The sequence below is a fragment of the Mustela erminea genome, chromosome 2 (genome assembly GCF_009829155.1).
Source record: "Mustela erminea isolate mMusErm1 chromosome 2, mMusErm1.Pri, whole genome shotgun sequence".
NCBI lineage: Eukaryota > Metazoa > Chordata > Mammalia > Carnivora > Mustelidae > Mustela > Mustela erminea.
The window spans coordinates 138,233,970-138,247,724 of record NC_045615.1 but is presented as its reverse complement, the minus strand read 5'-3'; the positions used below and the strand labels follow the sequence as shown (position 1 = coordinate 138,247,724).

At 42.1% G+C, this 13,755-nt stretch overlaps 2 protein-coding genes across 11 annotated transcripts in view; both read left to right on the top strand.

The window, feature by feature from the left end:
• FRYL (FRY like transcription coactivator) overlaps positions 1 to 13,755 on the top strand; it is a 261,657-nt gene that overhangs the window by 134,645 nt on the left and 113,257 nt on the right. For all 10 annotated transcript variants that reach the window (XM_032334261.1, XM_032334264.1, XM_032334263.1 and 7 more), the window contains 2 exons: positions 10,794 to 10,873; positions 11,328 to 11,408. In XM_032334261.1, the coding sequence (XP_032190152.1) occupies positions 10,794 to 10,873; positions 11,328 to 11,408 (161 nt within the window). The remainder of the gene's footprint in view (positions 1 to 10,793; positions 10,874 to 11,327; positions 11,409 to 13,755) is intronic.
• On the top strand, positions 7,678 to 9,985 carry LOC116585065 (pyruvate kinase PKM). Its single transcript, XM_032334265.1, has one exon. It carries the CDS (start codon positions 7,778 to 7,780, stop codon positions 9,371 to 9,373), a length of 1,596 nt encoding a protein of 531 aa, XP_032190156.1. The 5' UTR covers positions 7,678 to 7,777; the 3' UTR covers positions 9,374 to 9,985.

Here is a 13,755-nt window from a genome sequence, read left to right as displayed (position 1 = left end):
GGTGTAGGAAAGAAATTTGCTGTGGGAGTTGTGCTAATAAACCAGGTTTTCTTTCTGTGATCTCAGTTTCGCTGGGATCCTAAGAGCCTGAGGCCAGCGTAATTTGGGGTAGAAGAGCTTAGGACCAGAGCGGCCATTGACCATGACTGGACTTTGCCTAAGACTCATTGTGGTTGACCTCTAGCACCTCCTGTGTGCTGATGTAGGTCATATGAGTGATTAGGTAACCAACATTTTGCATTGCTAGTTAAATAATCCAGGGTTTCTTCTTTGAGCAGGAGAAATTGTAAATTCCCCTAGACATTCAGGCCCGTCTCTGATCTGGCTCCATGGTACCTTTTCTCCTTTGTTTCCCGAGGCATTCGTTCGCTTGCCAATCAGTGTCTCCTCTGAAAGTTGCCCTTCATTGCAGGTTCAGAGCTTCTATGCACAGATAACCCTATGTAAGATTTCTCTCTCCTGTTCTCCCTGCTCTCACCCGCCCTCTCCCCTTCCCCATTCTCTTGGTCTTCATCCTCCTTCCTTCCTCCTCCTCTTAAAAAATAATGCAGATAGCTCTTCCGGTGGAGAAGACCATAGGATTCATAAACTTTCATTGGGCCCATTTTTTAAAGTCCATTCCACAAAGTCCCTTCAGATCCGTGGTGTGCATGGACTCAAAGTGTGGGGAAAAAAGAAATAACTCCTTTTTTTTTTTTTTTTAAAGATTTTATTTATTTATTTTTCAGAGATTTCGAGAGAGAGCAAACACAAGCAGGGGTGTAGCAGGCAAACAAGAGAACAGGCTCCCTGCTGAGCAGGGAGCCCAATGTGGGACTGGATCCCCAGGACCCTGGGATCATGACCTGAGTCAAAGGCAGCCACCTAGGTGTTCCTACAACAGCTTTAATAGCTAATCTCTGTTTTTTGGTTCTGCCACCATATTGTTCCAATCTATAGCAGCCTTTCTACTGTTTTCTCTCTTTTACCATTATCCTCATACTTTCACTCAGATGCACCCATGAAAGAATAAAATCTGTCACAAAGAACAGTGAGATACTTTATTTATTAAAAATCATGCATAGGTTTTTTTTTCTTTTCCCCAGTAAAAGGGAAGTCTTTTTAGCTTCTTCAAAACTAATAAAACCAGAGAAAATGAAGTAAAAATCAATAGAACTTTCTGACGTATCATGATGAACTAACCCAATTTTCTACCGTGTCAAAGTGATGTAGGGTTTAATAGATCTGGAGACTAATCAGTGTCATATATCTTTAATAGGACTTTTACTTTTGCCCCCCATAAGAGACACATATTAAAACGTGACTCAGTTTTATTTTGATGAGACAGAGGGTCGCAGGAGACTGAAGTATTGATACTTGGTTGGGCCAGTCATAAAGAGGAGTAAATATTCTTTACGGGTTAGTCCTTGACATCCTATATTATACATTTTTTGTTTCTTGAATAATCTGTTGTGTCTTCATGCGTGTTTAGAACTCTTCATGATGCGTAAAGGCTCTATATCCTTTGTATCAGCTGGTCATTGTAATAAAACTAGGAAACAGCCAGGACAAGTGTTTTTATTCCAGCTGTCATTTTTTTGCTGCGTAACTTGGATGAGTTATTATTCACTGGCTTTTTCCCTTTCTGTAAAAGAGGGATGATAATATCATTTTTGTAGAAGCGTGAACATTAAATACAGTAATGCCTGGGACATGGAAAGGGCTCTCTCAGTATATCTGTTATCTTCATTTTGCAGATGAAGAAATGTTCTTAATTTAGTGACTTGCTGATGATTATAAAGTTAGTTCACTTTTTTATTCCAAGTTTTCTGCCATTAATAATAAGAATATTGGTAAAATCAGTGATACAAAATTAGGTGAAATAGGCAGCATCTAGGAAAATTAAAGTTTTAATCATAAATTAGAGAAAGAATTGAGTTAGTGTAAATATGATGAAATGAGTATGATTCACTATGGGAACAAAATTAATTCAAGATGATAGAGGACCTAATTTTATTTTTTCAAGAAAGTCAAACATAATCTTGGGCTCATGGCCAACTACAAATTTTAACATGTCAATACCAAAGGCTTTCAAATTCATAGTAAAAGCATGTCTAAACGGCAACATCAACATTTAGAAAGTTTGAAGCAATTTTCTTTCCATATGAAATTTTAGTCAGACATTTACTCATTGAAATAAACAAGATTGGGAAACTTGGTTTGTAAACCATCTCCAGCTCTCGGCTTAGTTTTATTCGTGCTGTTGCAAAGTATTAGAAGGTGGAGTACATCCTTACTATGTTCAGATTTCACATGTGCATTTTTGATGTGGATGAGTTCCCTGAAGGCTGTGCGGTTATTTGTGATTTTTCTGGGGTTAAATGCATTCCTTCCCCTTGGCACTGAAAGCTGGTCATTTAGGGAATGAATGAGCCTCATTGACTCTGCAGTGTCCCTATCATAACCTGATTTTGTTGTTTTTCACTTTCATGATGTGATAAAAGCATTAAAGTTTGGGAGGTGGTGCTGGGAAGGGCCTTGGAATAAAACTCGGATAATCTTTTTTTTTTTTTTTAAGTTTTTTAAAGTTTTGTAACCAATCTTTGTATGCAACGTGGGGGCTGGAATGCATGACCCTGAGGTCCAGAGTCCCATGCTTCCTCTGATGAGCCAGCCAGGCGCCCCTGGGTGTTAAGATTCTGCCAGATATATATCCTTCTGGAATGTTGAAGAAGAATTAGTGCTGCTTCTGAAATCACAAATGACAAGGCCTAAAGAAGTCTTGACAGTATAGGTGGGAATATTACTCCATGCAAGTAGACTTCTTCCTCTGTAAGCGGAAAAGGGGTTCTGCCTCCTGCCCCCCATCGCTGTTGCCTTTTTTTTTTTTTGAAATTCAATTTGAGTATGTTTTTATTATTATTACTGTTATTATTATTCTTGAAAATAAGGGGAGAAATAGGGATTTTGAGAAAGTCTATGCTTCCTGATCTTGTTCGTTCTTAAAATTAGGTAAGACCTATTTCTTCTTTCACTTCTATTTCTGGCAACAATATGATAAAATTGAAAGCTTTGATTTCTTTTGCCTTTATCAAATGCATTTTTATATGGCAGAAACTGGGCGTGCAGTATTTTCTAGGGAAGTACACATCAGCTTCTGAACTTTAGTTCCCTCATCTGTAAAATAGGGAACCAGTATCTACCTTATAAGACTAAGTGTTACAAGTAGTATTTATAAAAATGCCTATCTAATGCCTGACACACAGACATATACCAGGTGCTGATGGCGGCCATAGGAGGGAAATGACTTAGAGTGTACAGCATGACTCAGCAGTGTCCCTAGCTGTCATTGTTAGACATCAGACATCACTGGACCAAATAAGACAGTTTAGGAGAAATTGCAGGTTTAAGTAAACCTGTATTTCATATCTCTGGCCTCGAGCACACTGAACATCCCTGTGAGGAAATCCATATGGTAAAACCACAGCACAGAGCAATACATGGAGTATAAAAATTAAATCACATAAAATGCAGTGTTGCATTATTGCAAGGTTAATGAGATGTCTGGGGCCCAGCCTGTATGATTAGCGCCATGAATTGTGGAATAGGTTCTAGAAGTTAAAATGCTTGATCCGGGTACAGCCTCTTCCTGACTGGTTTGTTATCCGCTGGTGGTAGGCGTCTGCTCTGTTTTAACTGTCAGTGGGTAGCCCCAGGGCTGACCCAGTGCTCGGGACAGCAGCCTGGGTGATAGTAAGTAACTGTTTCTGTTACCTTAGGGCCTATTTATGGGCCCAGTTGAGGGCAGATCGGGCTGGGAGACGACATCTGCCTCCTTGCTTCTCGAATGGGCCCTGGTTTCCTTTTCCCTACCAGGCTTTCTCTTCAGTATCTCCATCCTTATATTCTAGCCCCTTTGTGTGGCCTGCTTTCTCAGGAGCTAAGAATTTTTGCCTAGTCCCTTTTAGAAAAAGAAAAGGAAAAAGAAAAAGGGGAGAGGACAAGAATCAATGTCCAATTGTATTATGCTCTATTTTTCATTCTCTCAGGACCAGTCTGTTGTCTATGTTTTATAGGTGGGAAAGTGGAAACTTGCTCAAGGTTATATAACTAGTAAAAAGTCAAAAGAGAAGCTGTGGCTTGATTAAACTAAGCCAAAATCCATAGTCTTTCTATACTTTTATCATGGTAGTAAAGAAAATGTTTTTATTTATTATATAAACATTTGATTACAGTTTATTTACAATAAATTTATCATCTTGGTGTGTATAAAAGGAACACTTGGGGAATACTGTTTTGGGTTTGGGGAGAGGCAGGCAGAGGGAGAAGCAGGCTCTCCAAAGAGCAAGGAGCCCAATGTGGAGCTTGATCCCAGAACCCTGGGGTCATGACCTGAGTTGAAAGCAGACACTTAACCGACTGAGCCAACCGGGTGTCCCTGGAAAGGTTGTTTTGTTGTTGTTGTTGTTTGTTTGTTTTATGATTTTGCTTATTTATTTAAGAGAGAGAGAGAAGGAGCCGGGGGAGAGGGAGAAGCAGACTCCCTGCTGAGCAGGGAGCCTGACGTGGGGCTCGATCCTGGGACCCTGGGATCATGACCTCAGTCAGAAGCAGATGCTTAACCGACTGAGCCACCCAGGTGCACCTGAAACATTTCTTATAACTTACATAGTCGATCATAAAATTCCTAGTTAAGTATTTCTAATTGCTAAAGAAATTCTGGCTTTAAAATTTCATCTTCCAGGGGGTGCCTGGGTGGCTTAGTGGGTTAAGCTGCTGCCTTTGGCTCAGGTCATGATCTCAGGGTCCTGGGATCGAGTCCCGCATCGGGCTCTCTGCTCAGCGGGGAGCTTGCTTCCCTTCCTCCCTCTCTGCTTGCCTCTCTGTCTACTTGTGATCTCTCTCTGTCAAATAAATAAATAAAATCTTGAAAACAAATAAAAATTTCATCTTCCGGTGTGGGACGAAGATTAAGATTATTCTTGTAGAGTCTGAATTCTGTAGAATAAATTCAGTTTCTGTGCAATTTATTAACATGGGATTTTCAAATCTCGGCTTCTACAAACAGATGCATAAACATCTTTGCTCTGTCATCAGGCTACTACTTTTAAAGGTTCATTGAGAGCTAAGACAGGTAGAGTTTGGATTACAGCTGCTTCCTCACTTAACCCTATTTGATTTTGCGATGGAGCACATTTTCTTCGAACTGGATTCCAGGTACAGGCCTTTAGGATGGTCCCAGTTTCTAGGAAATCTGAGACATATGCTGTCTCTGATCCTCTTCGGTCAACAACAAATTATCAATCTGCTTAGCCAAGATAAAGCTATAGCCTTCCGTCCTGGAGTTAAAAGTTCACCATGCGCCTTTCCAGCCTTTCATAGCTGCATGCCTCCCTCTGCTTGGACAGCACTTTAAAAATAGTGCCAGTATTCTCACTGAGCTGAATAAATGGCAATGAATAGTTACTGACTGGATTTCTTGTATCTCTTGTCCCTCATTACAGTGTAATCATGGTTACTGTTTCTAATGCCTCTCTCCTATTTACTAGGTTGGAACTAGCTCCCAGTCATTATTCAGGACTAAATTCAGCTCCCTCCTGATAGACTCCTGATTTACCTTTGTGAAAAATAAGTTATCCTGGAGTGACTGGGTGGCTCAGTGGGTTAAAGTCTCTGCCTTCAGCTCAGGTCATGATCTCAGGATCTTGGGATCGAGCCCTGCATTGGGCTCGCTCCTCCGCGGGGAGCCTGCTTCCTCCTCTCTCTCTGCCTGTCTCTCTGCCTACTTGTGATCTCTGTCAAATAAATAAATAAAATCTTTAAAAAAAATTATCTTTACTTTAAATTAAAATTCTCCTTTATCAAACCCTCATAAAACATTGTCTGACCATCTCTGAATAATTAGTGTTCCCTGCTGTTCTTTACCTCAGGCTAGTTTGTGGCTTTCTTGATAAATTAAAATCTCTATTATGATTTTATCCTATTGATGAATTTTTCTCTAATATATATAGTTAAATTTTTTTAAGGAAGTGTGGAATTCCTGTGTGTTTTGTTTTAATTGGACTTCAGGGCCACAGAATGGGAGAAATCATGATCTTGGTTCAAGATATGCTGTTATCATTGGTCTCTGTGTGGCTGCCTCTATATTTGTGTACAATATAATGGTTACCTGTGGGCCCCAAATACCTGTAGCTTAAGCCTAATAATATGAATCTCTTCTAGTTCAATCCCTGGCTCCCTCGTACCATTACACTGATCTTTATGTTAATTATTCTCTTTTAAAGATTTTTCATATATGTTTGAATAGTAAGTTTTCCTTGTCTTCTGATTTTCTTGAAGAGTGTATCATACTATATGTTGTCCTCTGGGACTTACTTTTTCACTCAACATTATGTTGCTTGGATTAATCTGTGAAGTGTGCAGCTATACATACTTTCTTAGGTTTTCTTAGGCCTATAATTGCTATTGTAGTGGAGCTCCACTCTCTTAAGTTCATTCCTGGAGCCTTGCAAATTAAATTGACAACCGTCACATGAACAGAGGAAAGGTGTATTACCAATGCATATTGAGGGCTTCACGGGAAAGAAGTTAAAGACATAAAGAACGGTTAGACCCTAAAATTTAACAAAGAGCAACACATTGTGAGTGACAAAACAAAGGAAAAATGTCTGGGCTTCTAGGGGTGGTAAATTGGGGGAAGGAAAATATGTGGGGGATCTCATGGAAGGTAAGGGCTGTTTAGTAAGTTTGTGCAGTCCTATCTCGTGTTTCTGATGATAATGGTTGTTTTCTTGCTATGGGAAAGAGGAGGGGAGACTGCTTTTAGGCAGAAAGGAGGAGGCTGGAGAGCTTTTCCTGCACCTGGAAAGTGCAGTTGGCTTCAGCTCAAAATAATTCTCGTGCCAAAGTGCCGTGTTTTGTGGTGGCATACTTTGATCAGCTTCACTAGATTGTGGGCTGTATAAAATATTGATTTGAACTTAACACCAGCAATGTCTGTGAAACCTCATTTATTTATGTTATCTCTACTATTTGGTATTGTCAGACTTTTCCCCACTGAGTGGGTGTAAAATGATACCTTGTATATGTTCATTCTCCTTATTACTAATTAAATCAAGCATCTCTTCATACTTATTAGGAAAAAGCCCACCCAAGGACAAAAACAGAAAATTATAAAGCCTTGCTAAAAACCTTTAAAGAAGTGAAGAGACATTCCATGTGAATGTAGAAGAATACAGTTAGCCCCAAATTGATCTGTGGATTGACTGCAACTCCAATAAAAATCCCGACAGTTTTTCTGTAACTTTGAAGGGTTACTCTAAGTTGAATATGGAGGAACAGTGGGCCAAAAAGGGCTAAGCTCTCTCTGAAGAAAAATAAGGGGGACTTTCAGTACCAGACATCAGAACTTATTCATAAAGTCTAATAATGAAGACTCTATGATTTTAGTACCAACATTTAAAAACTGATAGAACAGTGAGTTCAAAAACAGACCCACACATGTATAGAACTTGAATATATATCATTGGTGACTTGTGTAATCTTTGATCTATCTGTTCCTCCTTTTGGGCTCTTTCCCATGGAATTACACAAGCATTTAACATTAAATGTACAGGATGTTTATTGTATAACATTATGTATATTGATTATTGAAAATCAGAATGAAATGTTCAGCAATAGAAAGCTCATTAAATGGCACAGCGGAGGGGCGTCGCGAGCTTCTACTTTGCTGTACGGTGGCAGTGCAGCTCGAGCGGGACCGCGCCGGAGCTCCCCTGGATCCAGGACCTCAGCAGCCATGTCGAAGCCTCACAGTGACGTCGGCACTGCCTTCATCCAGACCCAGCAGCTGCACGCGGCCATGGCTGACACGTTCTTGGAACACATGTGCCGTCTGGACATCGATTCACCACCCATCACGGCCCGGAACACTGGCATCATCTGTACCATCGGCCCAGCTTCCCGATCGGTGGAGATGCTGAAGGAGATGATTAAGTCTGGAATGAATGTGGCTCGTCTGAACTTTTCTCATGGAACCCATGAGTACCACGCAGAGACCATCAAGAATGTGCGCGCAGCCACGGAAAGCTTTGCTTCCGACCCCATTCTCTACCGGCCGGTTGCCGTAGCCCTGGACACCAAGGGACCCGAGATCCGAACGGGGCTCATCAAGGGCAGCGGCACTGCGGAGGTGGAGCTGAAGAAAGGGGCCACGCTCAAGATCACCCTGGACAATGCCTACATGGAAAAGTGCGACGAAAACATTCTGTGGCTGGACTACAAGAACATCTGCAAGGTGGTAGAAGTGGGCAGCAAGATCTACGTGGACGACGGGCTTATCTCTCTGCAGGTGAAGCAGAAAGGTGCTGACTTCCTGGTGACGGAGGTGGAGAACGGTGGCTCCTTGGGGAGCAAGAAGGGTGTGAACCTCCCTGGGGCCGCTGTGGACCTGCCTGCTGTGTCGGAAAAGGACATCCAGGATCTGAAATTTGGGGTAGAGCAGGATGTAGATATGGTGTTCGCATCTTTCATCCGCAAGGCATCTGACGTCCATGAAGTCAGGAAGGTCCTGGGAGAGAAAGGGAAGAACATCAAGATAATCAGCAAAATTGAGAATCACGAGGGAGTTCGGAGGTTTGATGAGATTCTGGAAGCCAGCGATGGCATCATGGTGGCTCGTGGTGATCTAGGCATTGAGATTCCTGCAGAGAAGGTCTTCCTTGCTCAGAAGATGATGATCGGGCGGTGCAACCGAGCCGGGAAGCCCGTCATCTGTGCGACGCAGATGCTGGAGAGTATGATCAAGAAGCCCCGTCCCACCCGGGCTGAGGGCAGTGATGTGGCCAATGCAGTCTTGGATGGAGCCGACTGCATCATGCTGTCTGGAGAGACCGCCAAAGGGGACTACCCGCTCGAGGCCGTGCGCATGCAGCACCTGATTGCCCGTGAGGCAGAGGCCGCCATCTACCACTTGCAATTATTTGAGGAACTCCGCCGCTTGGCGCCCATTACCAGCGACCCCACAGAAGCCGCCGCCGTGGGCGCCGTGGAGGCCTCCTTCAAGTGCTGCAGTGGGGCCATAATCGTCCTCACCAAGTCTGGCAGGTCTGCTCACCAGGTGGCTAGATACCGCCCCCGTGCCCCCATCATTGCTGTGACCAGGAATCACCAGACGGCTCGCCAGGCCCACCTGTACCGTGGCATCTTCCCTGTGGTGTGTAAGGACCCAGTGCAGGAGGCCTGGGCTGAGGACGTGGACCTTCGGGTGAACTTGGCCATGAATGTTGGCAAGGCCCGAGGCTTCTTCAAGAAGGGCGATGTGGTCATTGTGCTGACTGGGTGGCGCCCCGGCTCCGGCTTCACCAACACCATGCGTGTCGTGCCTGTACCGTGATGGGCCCCAGAGCCCCTCCTCCAGCCCCTGTCCCATCCCCTTCCCCCACCCCATCCATTAGGCCAGCAATGCTTGTAGTGCTCACTTGGGGGCTGTCACGTGGCACTGGTGGGCTGGGATGCCAGGGAAGCTGAATGCCCCTGTAAAACATGACTGATTTTTAGGACCCTGTTCGGGTGAGGTGACCCAGAGCTGGGTTGCACATCGTGTGACCTCACCCAAGCAAGGGATGAAGGAAGGGTGCAGGACTGGAAGCCCTGGAGTTTAACCTGGAGGGCAACAGCTCCTGCTTCTCCTCCTCTGCGTACTCCATTCTGTTCCTGTAGAAAACATGCTCAGAGAACTCCCAATCCTGGCCTGGGGTCAAGAGACCACCAGCAAGAGTAGCAGCATAGGGCAGTGGTTCCAGTTTAAGGAGACTGGCTCGGGCCCTTACTTGCTTCTCCACCCCACTCCGTCTCCCCCACTTCCCCCTTGTGCGTTGTGCACGTCTGTTCCTACACTCAGCTGTCGCTGCAGGCACACTCCACCCTCCATTTTCCCCACTACTGCAGCCGCCTCCAGGCCCGTTGCTATAGAGCCTACCTGTGTGTCAATAAACAACAGCTGAAGAAAAAAAAAAAAAAAAAAAAAAAAAAAAAGAAAGCTCATTAAATGAATTACAGTACACTGAGTAGTATATGGCCATTGAGAAGAAAGGAGGAACTCTAAGTACTGACATGGAAAGATGCATCATTGTGTTAAGAAACCTAAGGTTTGTCTGTATGGGTGTGTGTAGGAAAGAATCTGAAAGGATATACACCAGGCTATTAGTAGAGATGATAAAAGGGGGATGAGGCAGGGATTTTACTTCCTGGTTTAAATATTTTGGTTATGTCTTAGGAAATAGCATATAACTTTTAAAGAACCAAGCAAAACAAAGATATTTAAATGACAAATTTCTAATACGAATAAGGCCATACATAGTTTTCAGTTGTTGAGAAAGTTGGTGTTGTTTTGGCTGCTGTTTATGATAGAAAATCAGACTAATGGAATGTGTGGCTGGCTCAGCTAGAGGTTGCTTTTCTGTACGTGTTGCAAAGAGGTACATGTGGGTGTCTTCGTAATTTCTGGGCAGTGATAATTACAGTCACATCAGCAATCATGTCTCCTTGTTCCCCTTTATGGGCTGTAGTTCAAGGAATTTTGATTATGAAGCTAACATTCTTAAACTTAGAGCTTATTAAATTAGATGGGTAACTGAATTCTCAGGGAAAATAATAACATCCTTAGAAAAGGGGAAGATTGACTAATTAGTAATAGATCCTATCGTGGAAATGAAAACTGGTTATTGATTTAATTAGTTGAAATGTGGAGAACACTCGGAAAAGATTTGTAACCCACTTAGCTCTTGCCGACTTGACAATTTGTTTTGTTCCAGATTCCTGTTCATCCTGTACCCGATCCCTTAGTTCACGAAGTTCTAAACTTAGCTTTCAAGCACTTTAAACATAAGGAAGGGTAAGTAAAATGCTAGCTTGGGATCGATGCTTTTCTCTGCAGGCCACGTTTGGACTATTTAAGTACAATTCAAACTCTCATTGATCATTTGTTTTTAGAGTTCAAAGCATTTTCCTTCCCTTCGTTCCTTCCCCCCTTTCTTCTTTTTTGAATCCACACCAAATGCTTACAAGAAAGGTGTTTTGTTTTGTTTTTAGGCTACGTCCCCATAGGAAAGATTTTATTTAAAAAATTCTTAAAACTATTGATTGGATTTATAAGAATTAGAAGGTTAAATTTCATGACAAAGTAAACTCCAGATAGAAGAAAATTCATGTGGTTTTTATTATCCTATCGATGAATGTTTAGAGACGGGGGGAAAAAACTGTATAACACCCTGACGAGAGATTTTCAAATTTATTAGGGAGAGTTTATAGAAAACTTTGATAATACATTTGTTCTCTTGTTGTTGTAGATATTCAGGAACCAACACTGGGAATGTGCATATTATCGCCGATTTATATGCAGAGGTGACAGGGGTTCTTGCCCAATCAAAGTAAGTGTTATAAATCACTGATTTCAGTTTGTGTTTTAGAATGCTTCCTTGCTTGGGGCGCCTGGGTGGCTCAGTCGGTTAAGCATCTGCCTTTGGCTCAGGTCATGATCCTGGAGTCCAGGGATGGAGTCTGCAGCCGGCTCCCAGCTCTGCAGGGAGTCTGCTTCTCCCCCTGACCTTCTCCCCTCTCATGTTCTCGCTCTCTCTTTCTCTCTCAAATAAATAAATAAAATCTTTTTTAAAAAAAAGGAATGCTTCCTTACTAGTATAATAGATACAGTTTTAGATTTTTTTTTTTTGGTAGTTATTTTGTAAAGATGTTTATTTATTTATTTGACAGACAGAGATCACAAGCAGGCAGAGAGGCAGGCAGAGAGAGGGGGGGAAGCAGGCTCCCCGCTGAGCAGAGAGCCCGATGCGGGGCTTGATCCCAGGACCCTGAGATCATGACCTGAGCCGAAGGCAGAGGCTTAACCCACTGAGCCACCCAGGTGCCCCCATAGTTATTTTGAACTCCATCTTATATTACTTTGCTGCTCTAGTCCTTAGAGGATTTCAAAGTTACATTCATACATTAATTTCACAACTTGTTTTCATTTATTTGGGGTTTCCCATAAATTCTGAATTAAGGAAATTGGAAATTACCAGGAATAATCAGGACATTACCTTATTGCCTAGTTTTAACTATTTTATGAGAAGTTTTTGTTTTGTTTTGTTTTAATTTTATTTATGTATTTGACAGAGAGAGACACAGCAAGAGAGGGAACACAAGCAGTGGGAGTGACAGAGGAAGAAGCAGGCTTCCCGCTGAGCAGGGAGCCCAATGTGGGGCTCGATCCCAGGACCCTGAGATCATGCCCTGAGCCAAGGCAGATGCTTAACGACTGAGCCACCCAGGTGTCCTAGAAGTGTTTTTTTTTAAGTGGTTTTTTTTTTTTTAGAACTCTACAGAGCTAGTAATGACTTTTTTTTTTAATTTAAATTCAATTAGCCAACACATAGTACATCATTAGTGTTTTTTTTTTTTTTTAAAGATTTTATCTATTTATTTGACAGAGAGAAATCACAAGTAGATGGAGAGGCAGGCAGAGAGAGAGAGAGGGAAGCAGGCTCCCTGCCGAGCAGAGAGCCCGATGTGGGACTCGATCCCAGGACCCCGAGACCATGACCGGAGCCGAAGGCAGCGGCTTAACCCACTGAGCCACCCAGGCGCCCCTAGTAATGACTTTTTTAAAAAAGATTTTATTTATTTATTCATGAAAGACAGAGAGAGAGAGGGAGGCAGAGGAAGAAGCAGGCTCCCCAGTGAGCAGGGAGCCCTATGTGGGACTTGATCCCAGGACCTTGGGATCATGACCTGAGCCGAAGACAGGTGCTTAATCATCTGAGCCACCCAGGCACCCAATAATGACTTTTAATACTTTCTAGTTGAGCGCTTCCATTTCTGAGTGCAGTGTCTTCCTCCTAATTATCTTATTTGTTTTAGCACCAAATAGTGTTTTGGATGGATAGAAGAGATACCAAGAAAGAAAAAGGAGATAATAGATTACTCCATAATGGTGTTCGTTAGGAGTTATACTCGTTGAACTGCCTTGAACCATCATTATAATAAACAGTAAAAAAGTTTGTCTTTAGTATCTCGTGGTTTCTCTGAAGACCTTGGAATTTGAATTTCCTTTGTTGCTACTGGGAAATTTGTGAGGTAAAAAGTTATCAATGAAGATTTTCTTGGATGTCATTTAAATAAATGAGTCTTTGGTCCTGAAATCATCAGATGAAAACCATTCTGAATTCTAAGAAGCCAAGTCCACTCCTTGTTAATGTTTGGTTCCTGTGATTTTAGTGACTAATAGTTATTATGAGAAATTTAATAAAAAAGAAAAACCTTTGGATTCTAGTGTTATTACAGTGGGAAGGGTTTTATCTACTTTATATTTTCTTTATGAGATGCAAAAGAATACGTTCATGAAAAATGATATTTTTTGTTAAGACTCAAATGGAGGTGGATAAGTAGTATTTTCCATCGTGTATCCATATTTCATTAGTATGCACTATTTTTTTCCCCTATGTAGTCAGTGATGATTGGAAAATATGCCTCATTTGTTATTTTAACTTTCAGGAACTGGTTTCCCCAAGTAACATTAATAGCAAAATCTTTAGCTCTTTCATATTCTATAGAGGGGGGAAATTAAGTATTACTGGTTATTAAATTGTTAGGTATCTCTTTGTAGTGTAAGCAGAGAAAATAGTTTTGGTCATTTGAATCCAGGATGGTGCTTATATTTTAAAGCATTTCAGTTCTTTCCCTTACTCACTTTGTAGGAGACCATGTCCACCCAGTCCTCTC

Coding starts and splice junctions, on each gene's coding strand:
- LOC116585065 (XM_032334265.1), top strand. CDS start 7,778: ATGTCGAAGCCTCACAGTGACGTCGGCACTGCCTTCATCCAGACCCAG.